This window comes from Monodon monoceros, unplaced genomic scaffold (assembly GCF_005190385.1).
Source record: "Monodon monoceros isolate NGI ecotype Baffin Bay Population unplaced genomic scaffold, NGI_Narwhal_1 Super_Scaffold_12, whole genome shotgun sequence".
NCBI classification, from domain to species: Eukaryota; Metazoa; Chordata; class Mammalia; order Artiodactyla; family Monodontidae; genus Monodon; species Monodon monoceros.
Genome location: NW_021703768.1, coordinates 159,244,362 through 159,260,228, shown reverse-complemented (window position 1 = coordinate 159,260,228; position 15,867 = coordinate 159,244,362). Strand labels below are relative to the sequence as shown.

General features: G+C 52.0%; 1 protein-coding gene and 1 non-coding gene across 6 annotated transcripts in view; one reads left to right on the top strand and one right to left on the bottom strand.

Annotated features, from left to right (window-relative positions):
• Positions 1-9,945: 9,945 nt before the first annotated feature.
• Positions 9,946-10,017, bottom strand: TRNAG-UCC. The gene has a single exon. It is a non-coding gene; the product is annotated as a tRNA-Gly (tRNA).
• Positions 10,018-10,249: 232 nt separating this feature from the next.
• Positions 10,250-15,867, top strand: part of DPP9 (dipeptidyl peptidase 9) — a 41,207-nt gene continuing 35,589 nt past the window's right edge. For 3 of the 5 annotated variants that reach the window (XR_003792618.1, XR_003792617.1, XM_029216250.1), the window contains exons 1-3: positions 10,250-10,439; positions 11,428-11,480; positions 14,061-14,148. Coding sequence is in view for 3 of the 5 variants with exons in the window: in XM_029216250.1 (XP_029072083.1) it covers positions 14,093-14,148 (56 nt within the window). In the remaining 2 variants the exon portion in view is untranslated. Of the gene's footprint in view, positions 10,440-11,411; positions 11,481-14,060; positions 14,149-14,170; positions 15,721-15,867 lie in introns of those variants that run through there. The other 2 variants (XM_029216253.1, XM_029216254.1) reach the window with 2 other exon arrangements.

Here is a 15,867-nt window from a genome sequence, read left to right as displayed (position 1 = left end):
AGACATCTGAAGGGACAATCTGGAGATGGCGGTGTTTCCCTGCCTGAGTGGGGACAGGTCAGGGCACAACTGGGGAGGGGGCTGGGCTGAGCAACAGGAGAAAGGGCACCACTGACACCCTGGGGACCGGGGGCCTGCGGTGGGAAACGCTTCCTGCGTGTCATCACCGTGAGCCGTTCAGTGCTCGCAACAACTCCAGGGGGCAGGTGCTATGGTCACCCCCGTTTTTCAGATGAGAACACTGAGGTCGTCACAGGACCCTCCTTGCCCAGCATCACAGGCAGGGCCCAGCAAGCATCAGCTGTGCTCGTTGGCACATCCGTGCTTTAGCCTCTGCAGCCATGTCAGGGGTGGGGGTGAGGAGTAGGCCTGGTGCACACAGAGAGGGCAGTAAAGGAGCTGGAAAATTCAGCTGAAGATTCACGGTGGGAGTTGTCACATGGTGGTCCAGCCCGGTCGACGGATGGGGTGGCGGATTCTTTCTCATGGTGGGCTCCAGACGGCATCAGGGATGAGGATCCCTATGTTGGATCTGAGGCACTGACAAGTGTCCATGTGATGACACTCCCAGTCAACAGCAGGATTCATACCAGTTCCCCCACCCGGAGGGGCCCTGGGGCCAAATAAAAATCACCACGGATGCTCTGTATCAAGGACCTTCTTTGTGCCAACGCCATAGTTAGCCTTTATTTTATTTAATCCTCCCATCACCCTCCACGAGAGAGCGTTATTATTATCACCCCCATTTCACAGATGAAGAAGTTGAGGCTCAGAGAGGGAAAGCCACCTGCCCAGTATCACACAGTGAGGCTGAGTTTACCAGGATACCCAAGAGTGAGTGAGACAGAAACGCAGTCCTGGGGAAATTCCAGTGGGGTGTGTGTGTGTGTGTGTGTGTGTGTGTGTGTGTGTGTCGGGGTGGGGGAGACAGATATGGGGGATGAGAAAAGCTTTCTCACGTCCCTCCATCACCGCACCCCCTCCCCCCCCCACCACTTCCCATCTCCCCCCACATTTAGTCTTCAGACAGTGACGGTTTGATTGTGCAGAGCTAAGAATAACCCTCAACGGCAAAGTGCCCTGGAGATGCAGGGAGGTGAGAGGCAGAGATGGGGGGAAGGAAGTAGGCAGGGAGGCAAGTCTCATCCATGCATGCCCCCCACCCCCCGCGCCCAGACTCCCTGATCTGTAGCTTCTGTCAACAGCCCAGGGCTGCTGCTTCTCTTATCTACCATTCCTGCAGCCCCATAAAAAAAATAACAAGCCGACTTTGTCATCATCTCTTGATTAGGAGGGCCCTGTCTATATTTATAGGTACTGGGCTAGCTGCGGACAGGTTTCGAGACTTGCGTTCCGGAGTCAGAATGCCAGGGTTAGAATCGTCACTCCCCGGCTGGCTGACAGGTGACTTCAGCTCTTTCAGCCTCAGTTTCCCTATGTATAAAATGGTATTAATGATCACACTTCACAGCGTCGCTGGAGGATGAAATACGTTAGAAGGGCACCCACGAGGTCTTTGATTAATGTTATCTGCAGTTATGGTTGTGGTGATGGGGGCGTGTGAGATAGAATTTAAGGACCCCCAAACACCAGGGATTGTGTGTTGGCGGGGGGACTCCACATGGGCTGCGGAGGAAAAGGCATCATTTCATAAATCGATCAAAATTGCAAAGGTAAGGTGAGCAGTTGAGTTCCCAGCTACTGCAAACCTCCCCAGGTAATCAGTCAAAGAACTGATTCATTCAAACATGATCATTGTGGTTCCAACACCCAGGGAACAAATAGTTTAAAAGTATTTCTCAACAGCAAAAAAGGAGTGAGCGAGGTTGTTTATGAAATTAATCTCTCTCCCTCTCTCTCTCCCCCTCTCCCTCCCTCCCTTCCTCCCCTCCCCCCCATACACTGCTTTTTGTGTAACTTAAATTGCCAAGACTCAGTTTCCCCATCTGTAAAATGGGCATAATGAGAGTCCCGACCCCCATAACTGTGGGTTCTGATAAGGAAGTGATTAGAACAACTAGTTCAGGGCCTGGCACCTTAACTATCATTATTTAACTACTAGTTAACCAGTTCATTAGCTAGGAGTTAACTATCATGATTTTCTTAATTAATTTTTAATTAAAAAGGTGATCCCAGCTCACAGAGGACATCAACTGTATCAGAAATGACTTATTTATTGTTTTTAAAAGACTCAAAGCAAATATCCTATATTCTTACCATTTTAATGGGTTTTAATTATGACGCGTGGCTTATCAAAATTCAACAGTGCATAAGGGTGTGCCGTGAACAACGAGGCTCTCTCCCACCTTGTGAAAAAGATTCGATGGCCTTTTATTTTATTTTTCGTTATCTTGATGACCTTGAATTTTATCTGTATAGAAGGCCGTCTAGTCTAGTTACTGCCAGAAATTACTTTCCTCGGTGTCTCCTATTCGATTCTAGCAATTTCCAAAGCACGTCTATTTTCACGCGTCTGCCCATGCAAAGGGGAGACCCATCTGTTGTTTGCTCTTTTTAACTGTAAATGTCTCGAGGTTGCTGGGGGAGGGGGGGTGTCTTTCTGCATCAGCACATCCCCTCTGCTCCTTCCCTAACTCCACTGAAATCGGGGGCGCCGGGGGGGGGCGGGGTACCACTCTTTATTTTATTTATTTATTTGGCCGCGCTGCGCGGCTTGCGGGATCCTAGTTCCCGACCAGGGATCCAACTCATGCCCTGGGCAGTGAAAGCGCGGAGTCCCAAGCACTGGACCGCCTGGGAATCCCCCGGGACGGGGTAGGGTGGTGCCATTCTTTAAATGAGCTGTTGAAGAAAAGAGGTTTTTGCATGAGAGCCGTGATTCTACTGTCCCACAAGCTTTTCTATATGTTTGGAATGGTTTCCACAACGGAATCTAAATTTGTATACAAGTTGAGGAGTAGAAAGTCAGTCTTGCCCAAGCTCGCAGCCCCCAGCCTCCAGGAGCCTCACCCAAATGTCATGGCCAGCCACCCCTGCTGTCCATTTCATGGATTCCTTCCAGGGGTATTCCGTGGATACACCCGACTATGTCCATATACATTTGTATCCTTTCTGGATCGTGATTATTCTGATAAATGGTGGTGTAGGACATACACCTCCCCAAACTGTCCCAGCTCAGAGCACAAAGGGCCTCCTAATTCATTTTATGGCTGTGAGTGGACAATTGGGCTGTTTCTGTTCTTTAGCCCAGAAAACTCTTGGGCTACACTGTCTTAATATACTCGTGAATGACCCTGATACGGCCCAGGCTGAATGTTCCGATGGCTGGTTCTGATTCAATGACTTTTATTTTATTTTTAGTTATCTTGATTACCTTGAACTTCAACTATGTAGTACACAATCTAGTCTTGTGCCATGGACTTTGGAGCAAGACCATCTGGCTTCGAATCTCTAGTCTGCTACTTACAAGCTGTGTGACCTTGGGTAAGTTACTTAACCTCTCTGTGTCTCCTTGAGTGTGTGACTAACTTCTGCATGCCTGGGTCTCTTCACCCATTAAAAGGAGGCTGCTGCTGCTGATAGCGCCAGTATCACGGGATTGTTGGGAGGACTAAATGAGTTTAAAATGTGACATTGTCTTGCATTTGCATTATTCTATGCATGCTATTCCCAGACATACAAAGGGATCTGTTGCAGCCAGCATTTGCAAGAAATGTTTCCCAGACTGGAAACATTAAATCCTTACCCCCTTCCCTTCTTTCTTTCCTCTTCCTTTTCTTCCCCCCAACCTTCCTGAAGGCTCCTGGAAAGCTAGACACTTTGGTAGGACAGGCCAGCAACCCTACCTGCTTCGGGACAAGCAGGTGCTTCTGCAAATACTGGGGCAGGGGGGAGGGGATATTAGGGGTGTCTGACTCTGAGATGCTGAGGTCTGGGGCTCAGAGTGGCGCTGGAAGGGAAGATGGGGTGGATGGCAGTCAGGGGATAATGTTGGGTGGGTGGCAGAGATACTGTGCGATGCCCGGGGTCTGGGCTCCTGCTGCCACCTAGTGGAATGACAGAATTATCTTCTTTTTTGTCCAGGGAACCTGAGTTTGTAGTCTCCACAGGAAGATGTACCAGACCTCACACAGGCAAACACAGGCTCAGAGAAGGGGAGTGACTTTCTGGGAATCACACAGCGCACTGGATGCCTTGAGTATGTTTGAAGGACACAAGAGATAATTTTAAAGGAATTTTTTTTTGTTTTGTTTTGCAGGTAAGTGAGCTCTGAGGCCTCGATGGGGCTCATGCGGGAGAGAACATGTTTTCAGAGGTTCTCCCCCTCCACCAGGAAGCTCACCTGTATTACTCCATCCCCACTCCCAGGCATTTTCTCTCCACTGGCCAGCTGTTCATTTGTTCATAATTTCAACAAATGTTTACTGAGCCCGTAGTGACAAGTAGAGAACAAAATAGATTCAAACAAACAACAAAAAACCCTGAGCTGGTGGAGCTCACAGCCCAGTGGGGTAGGCAAAGGAGAAACAAGTAAACAAATCTACAAATGGGATTATTTCAGAGACTGATAAGTCATTGAAAGAACAATGAACTGATAGGGACTGAATTTATGGGTGCCAAGGTTGGGGGAGAAGATTAAAGTTAGCAGGGCTCAGGGAAGTCACCTCTGAGGAGGTAACATTCAAACCAAGACTTGGAGGAGAGAGAGTGAGCCCTGGAAATAACTTGGAAAAGCCAGCAGGCACAGCATGTGCAAAGGCCCTGGAGCAGGACCATGCCTGGTGTGTTGGAGGAACAGCCAGGAGGCCTGTGTGTCTGGAGTAGAGTGAGTGAGGGGGAGAGAGGGAGGAGGGGAGGGCAGGGAGGGGACGGGGCAGGTCGTGCAGAGCCTTGTGGGCTTCGGGGTGGACTTGGGCTTTTACCTCGAAGGAGGTGGGAGTCCTGGAGGGCTGTGGGCAGAGGAGGGGAGGGAACCTGAGTCCGGTGCTCACAGGTGCAGTGGCTGCTGCGGGAAACAACAGGCTGTGGGCAGGAAAAAACAGGTGACTGCACTTGTCCAGGTGGGCCATGATGGGGAGGACCAGGGAGATGGCCATCAAAGAGGGAAGAAGTGGGACTTCCCTGGTGGCACAGTGGTTGAGAGTCCGCCTGCCGATGCAGGGGACACGGGTTCGTGCCCTGGTCCGGGAGGATCCCACATGCCACGGAGCGGCTGGGCCTGTGAGCCATGGCCGCTTAGCCTGTGCGTCCGGAGCCTGTGCTCCGCAACGGGAGAGGCCACAGCAGTGAGAGGCCCGCATACCGCAAAAAAAAAAAAAAAAAGAGGGAAGAAGTGATCAGATTCTGGGTATATTTTGAAAGCAGCGCCAATTGGATTTGCTAAGGGATTGGGTGGGGGTGGGAGAGCAGGTTCTGGCTGAGTGCCTGGAAGGAAGGAGCTGTCCTCTACTGGGGCAGGAGATGGCGGGAGAAGCAGTTTCATAGTTCACCTGGGCTACTGTTACAAACCACCATAGACTGGGTGGCTTATACACAAGAGACATTTATTTCTCACAATTCTGGATTGCTGGAAGTCCAAGATCAAGGTGACAGCAGATTCAGTGTCTGGTGAGGGTGTTCTTCCTGGTTGACACATGATGTTTTCTTGCTGTGTCCTCATTGGAGGAAGGGGTGAGGGAGCTCCCTGGGGTCTCTTTTATAAGGGCACTAATCCCATTCACGAGAACTCCACCCTCATGAGCAAATCACCTGCCAAAGGCCCCACCTCCTCAGACATCACATAGGGGGTTAGGTTTAACATATGAACTTTAGGGGGACACAAACATTAAGTCCTTAGCAAGCAGGTTGGGGAAGATAGGAGCTCAGTTAGGGCCATGGTAAGTGTGAGTCCCCCACAAGCCCTCCAAGCGCAGATATCCAGGGGCAGTCGGATCCCGAGTCTGGAGCTCAGGGGAGGCCTCGGTGTCATCGGGGTATAGAAGGGGTTAACGTCCTAGGAGTGGAGGAGGAGAAGGCTGCCAGAGGGGAGGGGAAAGACCTGAGGACCCAGCCTTGGACCAATGAGGGAGAGAGAAGGAAACCAACGGGGCCACTGAGGAGAGGAGGGTCCCTGAGGATTTCCCAGGAGGAGGGGGCGGTTGGGTCAGGTGCTGAACTTAACATGAAGTCACCAATACATTTCCCCTTTTTATGGCTGAATAATATTCCATTGTGTGATGGACCACATTTTGGGTATCCATTCATCCATTGATGGACCCTTGGGTTGTTTCCACGTTTTGGCTATTGTGAATCATGCTGCTATGAACATGTGTGTACAAGTTTTTACAGGGATGTGTTTTCACTTCTCTTGGGTAGATACCTAGGAGTGGGATTGCTGGCTCAGATGATAATTGTTTAACCTTTCGAGGAACTGCCAGACCATTTCCCACAGCAGCTGCCCCACTTTTCACTCCCACCAGCAAAGTCCAAAGGGTCCAGTTTCTCCACATCCTCAGCAACACTTATTATTGTTTTTATTGTTTTTCTTTTTCCTGTATGTACATATGTATGTATGTATGTATTTCTGGCCAGGGAATTGAACCCGCGCCCTCGCAGTGAAAGCCCAGAGTTCTAACCAGTGGACCGCCACAGAATTCCCTGTTATTGTTTTTCTTGATTACAGCCCTCTTAGGAGGGGTGAATTGGTAAGTCTGGTCAACATTAGGTTCCAGATATCCCTCAGGAAAAAAAAAAAAAAAGAAGGAATTCGCTGGCAGTCCAGTGGTTAGGACTCTGCAGTTCCACTGCAGGGGACTGCGTTTGATTCCTGGTCAGGGAACTAAGATCCCGCATGCCCCACAGCACAGCCAAAAAATAAAAAAATTTTAAAAAAATCCATCAGATCAGCCCACTCATGACCAGCTCCGGGTCAGCTTGACTTCTGCTTTACCCACTCCACTTTCCCCAGTTCACATAGTACGTGTCAGTAAATACTTGTTGAATGAATGAGTGAATAGATGGAATACTATGCAGCCGTCAAAAAGGATGTCACAGAAGAATGTTTAATGATGGGGGGAAGATGTGGTCGCTAGAATAATGCCCCCCACAATGTCCACATCCTACTCCCCAGAACCTGTGAAGATGCTCCCTTCCATAGCACAAGGGACTTTGCAGGTGGGATTAAGTTAAAGATTTTGAGATGGGTAGATTATTTTGCATTATCTGGGTGGGTCTGATGTCACAAAGGGGTCTTTGTAGGAAGGAGACAAGAGAGTCAAAATCAAAGAAAGAAATGTGACAACAGAACCAGAAGTTGGAGTGATGTGGGACCATGAACCCAGAAGTGTGGGCAGCCTCTAGAAGCTGGAAAAGGCAAGGAATGGATTCTCCTGGATCCTCAAGGAACAGCACCTCCAGAAGGAATGCAGCCCTGTGGACACCTTGATTTTAGCCCCATTTGGACCACTTTTTGGACTTCTGACTTCCAGAACTGTCAGATGATAAATTTGTGTTGTTTTCAGCCAGTGTTTATGGTAGTTTGTCGCAGCAGCAGTAGAAAACTAAAACAGAAGATCTTCAAGATATATTACTGTGTCACAGTGCCCTGCTGAGCCATATCGGGATCTGAGGCAAAAGGAAAACTGTGTGCTTCTTGGTATGTTTTATGTGATTTTTAGTAGTTAATTCCTCCCCCCCAAAGCATATGTTGAGAATATTATCGATATGTTTGCTTCCATTAAACACAGAAAAGTAAAATTATAAAAAAGAGAAAAGTAAAATTATAAGTTCTTAATGTTGTGAGTTCTAATATACCTTTTTTGTTTTTTTTCTTTCTTTTTTTTTTTTTTGCAGTACGCGGGCCTCTCACTGTTGTGACCTCTCCCGTTGTGGAGCTCAGGCTCTGGACGCGCAGGCTCAGCGGCCATGGCTCATGGGCCTAGGCGCTCAGCGGCATGCGGGATCTTCCCGGACCGGGGCATGAACCCGTGTCCCCTGCATCGGCAGGTGGACTCTCAACCACTGTGCCACCAGGGAAGCCCTCTAACATACCTATTTTTAAGTTTCAATATTTTCAACCATGTCCTGGGGGAAAATAACCATTAAAAATGCGTAAAAACAGACATATGGGACTTCCCTTGTGGCCCAGTGGTTAAGACCCCCACCTTCCGGCCTTCCCTGGTGATGCGATTGTTAAGAATCTGCCTGCCAATAGAGGGAACACGGGTTTGATACCTGGTTAGGGAACTAAGATGCTGCCTTCTGTGGGGCGGGACCTGTCCTGTGTCTGTATGTCTGTCCTTCCGCAATGATTCCTGCTCTGTGGTCAGACACCTCCCCGCAAAAAGATCCTACTTTCTTTAGTCACGGACTTTTAAGATTTCCTTTAAAATGTTTACCATTGTTATTTCACATCTAACTGTAGAAAAGTTTCACTATTGTATCAGAACTTCTCCAGAAAAATGTCACAGACCTTTTCTCCTTTGGGGAGTTACACCTAAATCATGGTCTCCATTAAAAGGCAGATCTTAGTTGCTGCAGGGCAACTAAGCCCAGTGCAACGCAACTAAGACCGTATGCTGCCAAGTAAATAAATTAAACAAAACAAAACAAAACAAAAAACAGATGTAGAGGGGCACACGTTTTTGCTCTTGCCTCAGACTCCAATATGGCTTGGTAAGACACTGTCAGAACCTGTCTTGCTTTAAGATTTTGATATTTTGTTCACCATGGGGTTGCTTTTTGCCATTATTTTGATATTTTAGAATAATGCAGGCTTCCCTGGTGGCGCAGTGGTTGAGAGTCCGCCTGCCGATGCAAGAGACATGGGTTCGTGCGCTGGTCCGCGAAGATCCCGCATGCCGCGGAGCGGCTGGGCCCGTGAGCCATGGCCGCTGAGCCTGCGCGTCTGGAGCCTGTGCTCCGCAACGGGAGAGGCCACAACAGTGAGAGGCCCGCGTACCGCAAAAAAAAAAAAAAAAAAAAGAATGCATTAAAATATTATTTAGTTTTTTTAGAGCCACCTTAATTTTTGCACTTGAGGTCATTGCCTCACTCTCCTTCTAATCCTGGCCCTGTAAGGGGAAAAAACAAACAAAACAGATTTTGCAGCAATCTGATCCTAACTCCTTGCCATTACCTCCCTTCCTTCTACTATCTCTCTTAAAAAAAAAAAAAGAAAAAAAAAGATAGGTCCAAAATGAGTTAACTCTGGGTTATAAGATGAGAAGTCATTTAAATTATCTTCTTTCCATGTCCGGCTTGTTTTGGTTTTTTTCTTTTCCCTTCGCAATTTGCTGCACCTGGCGTCCTTCAGCGGTCTTACTGAAAGTTCTTGTAGAAAGTGGTTTGGGCTGAAGCAACAACGTCAACATTTGTGGACAGGCAAGAGTTTAAAATCTATCTATGAGACGAACTAATGAAACATTGTTGGGCTTCAGGGTGGGTTTGAGAGCAGTTTCTCTCTTGGATTGTTTTAATAGTGTGTTTGTGCGTGTTGCGAGGGGGGTTATTGGATTTTTTTTATTCTGTATTTTCCTCCTTCCAGCTTCCATTGCATCAAGCAGAGTGATGGATATTCAGGAAGAGCGGATATTCAGGAAGTTGCTGCCCAGACCACCGTGAAGGAAGGAAACAAATAATGTTCATTTTAGGAGCTACAATGTAACAATCTCCGTAACATTGTTTGTGATAAGCTTAAGAAGGGCGACCCTAACATGTTTCCCTAGTGCTGCGGTTATCACGTTCTCCTCACAATAGAAAGGTCCCCGGTTCGATCCCCAGCAGAAACATTTCTACATCTTTACTGTAGAATTTTAAAATTTGCTTCAAAGTAATTTCAGTAGAAATTCAGCGTCGGTGCCTTTTTCTTTTTTCTTATTTCTCTGGTCTTTTTTAGATATTATGGAATTTAAAAAGTTATTGCAAAGTAACACAAACTCTAGGTCGATGTTTGACGAGAAAGTTTTAAGTGGACGGTAAAACTAAGAAAAAGCTGTAAAACACACTTGCGTTGGCCGGGAATCGAACCCGGGTCAACTGCTTGGAAGGCAGCTATGCTAACCACTATACCACCAACGCTTGGACGAGCAAGCTTTTCTCTAGGAGTCTTTAGTAGAAGTATTATCGGTTAGGCCGGGCAATACCAAGTTACTGGGGGTGTCTCTCCCAACGTCCCTGCTCGCACAGGAAGACGCCACGTTTAGGACGTTTCACCCCACTTGCCGCGGGGGCCGTGCTGGCGCGTTCCCCCCCCCCAGCGCCCCGGACTCCTTGGTGCCGGCCGGGAGGTGGCCAATCCCAGGCCGCCGCCTGGGCCGCTCGACTTCCGGGTCAAAGGGGCCTGAGCTGCCGGGTGTCCCGTGTCCGCTGCCGCCGCTGTACCCTGCGCCCGCCACTTCCTGGGCTGCAGTCCCGGGCATGGAGCCGCGAGCTTGAGACGCCGCTGGCCCCGGGACGCCCTGCCCAGCCCGGCCCTCGCCCCGCGCCGGCCCCGAGCCCCGGTGAGCAGTGCCCGCGCGCCCCGTCCGGCCTCGGCCGCGACCCTGAACCCGCCATTGACCGGCCCCACCTCAGTCCCGACTCTGGATCCTCCACTGACCGGCCTCCCCGGTACCCTCCGTCCCGGCCTCCGCGCACCCCGGCCCCGCCATTGCCCAGACTCGCGGTTGCTCCAGTCCCCGCCTCCGTTTCCCCTCCGCCCCGGCCTCTCCTCACTCCTTGCCCGCCCGTCCCCTCCGCCGGCAGGGCCACCTCTCAGCCTTTCCAACGCCCGGCCTGTCCCGACCTCCTCTCCCATCCCGTTGCTACCCAGACCACCTGGCTCTGACCCCTTCCGGGGGTGGCCTCACCCAGTAACGCCTTCCCTTCCTTGTCGGCTCTGGAGGTCCCCACCTTCTCCCCGTCCCCATCCAAACCCACGCTATCTATATGAGACCAGAGACCACTTCCTTGACCTGCCCCACCCCTTCACCCCTCCCCAGCGCTCGGCTTCCCCGCCACCCACATCCCCACAGGTCCAGCCCCTTCCCTCAGCTTCGCTCCCAGGCCAGTCCAGCCACCCACCTTTTTCGCACAGAGTCTCCGACCAGCCTTGACACTTCCCCATCCATGCGGCAGCTGAGCCTTCAGGAGTAGCCCGTTCCCTTTGAGCCCATCCCTGACCCCCTCCCCCCCACCGCGAGGAAGTCACTTGCCTCAGCGGCAAGAACAAACCTTTACAGGAGCTGGGACTAAAGCCCAGGAGGGGTGCCCTGTGGCCACCAATCCCTGTCGTCCCTTGCTGGATCCTGGGCGAATTGGGCCCCATGGCAGGACTTTCCTCCCTGGTGTGGTTCATACAGCGCTTCAGGGCTGTGAGGCATCCTTAGGAACTAGTGGGTACAGAAGATCAGGCCCAACCATCAGGGACTCCCCGAGTGGCAGGAAAGTGAGTAGTTAGCCGGTCCCTCCATTAAATCACAGCGTTAATAAGACATTTACTCTGTCAAGGTCTGTGTCCCACGTCTGCAGCTGGAATGGAGGCTCTCTGGACCCTTTAGAAGGTCAGTGGTGCTGGGCTGGGGTGGCCGGGAAGGCTGGGTGTGTGCTGGTGGGATTCATTTGCCTGCTCCTGGATACAGAATTTGTCAGGAAGTGGTTTTCTGCAGCCCTGGGGTCACTGGTCTTGGGGACAGTTAGCCAGGCCCCAGGCCAGGGGCCGCAGCTTCGTGTGCTCTTGCTGGAGACTTTTCTTTCTATCTAGCATCGTATGCTAGATGTCCACGGACAGAAGCCCTGGAAGGACTGGGGGAGAAGAAGGAGGGAGCATTAATTCCAGCTGGATTTGGTGGATGTGTGGCTGCATCTCCCCCTCCCCCGCCACACACACACCTTATATGGTGCCTGGCGCTCAGTCTGTGAATGGTGTGGATTCTGGCTCTGAAAGGAACTTGAGTCCAATTCTCCCCTTGGTGTAATTTTAAGTAACTTGGTTAGATGGCAATATTAGCTGACCCGTAGTTTCTGCTATGTCAGCTACTTTACCTGTGCTATCTCACTTAATCCTCACAGTAGTCCTAGGTGTAGGCACTGCAGTCCCACTTTTTTTAAAATAAATTCATTTATTAATTTGTTTATTTTTGGCTGAGTTGGCTCTTTGTTGCTGCACGCGAGCTTTCTCTAGTTGCGGCGAGCAGGGGCTGCTTCTTGTTGCGGTGGCTTCTCTTGTTGCGGAGCACGGGCTCTAGGCATGCGGGCTCAGCAGTTGTGGCTCACGGGCTCCAGAGTGCAGGCTCAGTAGTTGTGGCGCACGGGCTTAGTTGCTCTGTGGCATGTGGGATCTTCCCGGACCAGGACTCAAACCCGTGTCCCCTGCGTTGACAGGTGGATTCTTAACCATTGTGCCACAAGGGAAGCCCTGCAGTCCCACTTTGTAGCTGGGAAAATTGAAGCACAGAGAGGTTAGGCGGCTTCTCCAAGGTCACATAACCCAGTAGTGGCAGAGTCAGGATTTGAACCCAAACCTCTCTGACACCAGAGCCCACAGTTTTCACCACTGGACTGAGGTGAAATCAGTGCTTCTTTATGGTGACATTTTGCTTCACTTCTTCCATCGGATCTCTGTCCTGGGACCGCGCTGCTTTCTTTTCCTTTAACCATCAGGGCACCTGTTTCGTCAAGAAGGGGGTGGGGTGCCCACCAAACCAGGGGTCCCTACCAAACCAGGGGTCCCTTTGACTTTGTTCAGCGTTCAAGTGAGTACAGGGACTCGTTCATTCAACCTGAGACGTTTGCTGTATTGAGTGCTTCCTGTGTGCCGGGGCCACAGCAGGAACAGGACAGATGGGGGCCTGCCTCCATGGAGCTGACATCCTGGTGCGGGGTGCTCACCCACCCAGAGAGGGCTTCTCAGCCTCAGCACTAGCGATATTTGGGGCCAGATTATTCTTTCTGGTGGGGGAAGGGCATCCTGCTAATTATGGGGGACTTAGCAGCATCCCTGGTCTCCACCAACCAGATGCCAGCAGCATGCCTCCCAGTCGTGACAACCAAAAACGTCTCCTGGGAACACCAGCCCTCGTCAAGACCCCCTGGCTTAGGGGATTCACTGACCCCCCCCAAGAGACTCTGCGCTCCATGACCATCTGACCCTCAGAGGTCCTAGGATGCTACACACATTTAAACACACAAACCAAGAGGGAGGGACAGGAGGCGACTCACAGACGCCGGGGGCCACCCTGATTTATACCATCTGAACCATTGGGGATTTATTTTGGTGTCTAGTGTGAGCCTAAGGATCTAACTGCATTTCTTTCCCCCAAACAATGAATACAGAGTTTCTCCGCCTGGGCACTGTGGACACTGGGACCAGATCATTCTCTGGGGTGGGCCATCATGGCCACGGTAGGGTGATGAGCGGCATCCCTGGCCCCACCCACTGGATGCCGTGGCACCACTCCCCCAGTCAGTGGTAACAGCCAAAAATGTCTACAGACATCACCAAGGGTCCCCTGGACAGGGGGGCGGGAAGAGGGGGAAAATCACCCCCATTGAGAACTACCATTTTAGAATGAGTGCTTGCAGAAAGGCCCAGGTGTTGAGATGGGGATAACAAGGTAGCAACTTCGGACTTCGTGCCAGGAAAGACCCCTGAAGAGGTGATACTGGGACCCAAAGGATAAGAGGGAGCACATCATACAAAAAGCAGGGCAAGGGTGTTCTAGGCAGAGGGAATGGTAAGTGCAAAGGCCCTGAGGTAGGACTGAGTCAGCGTGTTTAGGGGAGATTAAGGCCAGCGTGTCTGGAGATCATGGTCAAGGAGGTGGGGTCAGGAGGGCCATCAGGGAGCAACCACTGTGGGGAATTTGGGTTTATTTGATTTCCAGCAAGTGCCGTGGGTGGTGGCCCCTGAATCGTTTGAAACTCTCATCTCAGGGACTCTCACCTTGGGAGAACCACCCGGTTTCTGGCAAACGCCCGGACAGGTGTTCGAACTTCGAATTTCAGGACAGGGCCTGCACCATCTGCCTCATGAGGAGGCCCTTGGCATCGGGTGTTCCCCGCAGACAGGAGGGTGGCCTCGAGGAATGGGAGCGGGGAGGGGGCCCACAAGCTGCAGCCCCTTGGTCTGCCCCCCCTCGCAGGCTCACCCACCCTGAGGTCAGCCGAGTGGTTAATGCGGAAGGTTAAGAAGGTGCGGCTGGACAACACAAACACAGGACGTTGGAGAAGGTAAGGGGCATGCTGTGGGAGCCTGGTCGGTGGGGACGCGGTAGAGGTTCCCGAGCTTCCAGCAGAGTCTTAGGTCTGGGAAGGCACCTTGGCCACCCCGACGTTTCTGCATTTCCCCAGGGTGCACGTCTGGCTGTTCTGCGTGGACGGCAGCATGGGCTAGGGAGGGGTTGTTCAGCCTTGGCATTTTTGACACTGGGGCTGGGTCATTCAGTGCCCGCACTGGCATTGTAGGGTGTGGAGCATCACCCACCCGTCACGACAACCACAGATGTCCCCAGACATCACCCCGTGTCCCCTGGGAACGGGATCAGCCCCAAGTGAGAACCCCTGGCCAGATGGTCAGGATGTGGGTTTTGGGGTCCAGCAAACTGGGGCTCCTGTCCTTCCTCGTGGGTGACTTTGGGCGAGCCACATGACCTTTGAGCCTACTTTCCAGTCCAAATGAGGACGAACCCAGAACTCACTAACCAGGGTTGCAGTGAGGGTTAAACGTAAGCACCCACACAAGGCCCAGGCGCTTGTAAGTCCCGCGTGTGGGGCCCGGCACGGGATGAAGGGACCACAGGAATTCCGCACCCTAGCCGACCTCTCTCACTCTCAGGCTTCTGATCCGCAGGCCCATCTGCTCTTAGGGAGCGCAAGGATCGGGGAGGCAGGAAGGGAGCGGAGGATGGCTCTGGAAGACAGGGCTGACGCTAAGCACAGTCACTCGTTTCCCGGATGTGGGCTCTGAAAACGGGGGGTGTGCGTGCATTCGGGTGTCGGTTAGTGATGGGACTCCGAGTCTCGTCTCTCATGTGCACTAGGCACCACGTGGGCACGGGCTGGGCTGCACACTGACTTGAAGAAGCTGAAGGCCCAGGCAGTGCCAGGGCATATGGCCTTCATAGGGCAGAGGATGGCCTGCTGCTTCCAGGGAACCGCACCCGCAGGCATGCGCGAGTTCCCTGAGGGCCACTCTGAGGCATTTCCGGAGTGTGGCGGGCCCCGCCCCTCCCCTCCCCTTGTGCCTTATGAGAATCTGCTTCCCTCATCACTGGCCGCGCCTGGGTCTCCACCTGGTGCCCCTGTGGGAGGGTGGTCCCAGCCCGTGAAGCACTGGCTCAGACAGATCACAGAATGCCATCGGGCCTCGACTGTGACCGCACCAACGGGTCCCGAGCTGTGCACTGGCGGCATCGTGGGCTGTGAGGCGTCCTACCGATGGGCAGAAGGAGAGCGTAGGTGGACCTGGCCTAAGTGGCTTAGAATCCACTTTGATTTCCCCAGCTGTGTAAACTCTTGAGGCAAGAAGCCGAGCCCCAGCTGGCACTGAATGAGACGGGGCCGGCACAGGCTTGCTTCCTACGGGCTGCATTGCATTCACCTGTTCCCCCTCCGAGGCTCCCTCTGCGTCTGGGAAGGAGAGGGGCGAGCGGAGGGCCGGGGTGTAGCAGCAAGCCTTAGCCTGGGAGCTCAGGCTGCCTGGCCACATCTAGAAGATTCCTAGAACTTTCTCCCGATGTTTCATCTCGTTTCTCATCTCCTGGATCGTGTTTTTGCTTCCTGGGCTCTCTGCACGGATCGGAGGCAAGATCATTTTTATCTTTCTTTGTTGTGGAAAGAAGTCATGAGATTCCGGGAGTGCTTCCGCCAGCCTCTCCACTTCTGGGGTTCCCCGTGGGAACCCTGGAGGCCACGGTCTGTTCTTTTGCCGTGAGCGGGGCTTGAATTGTG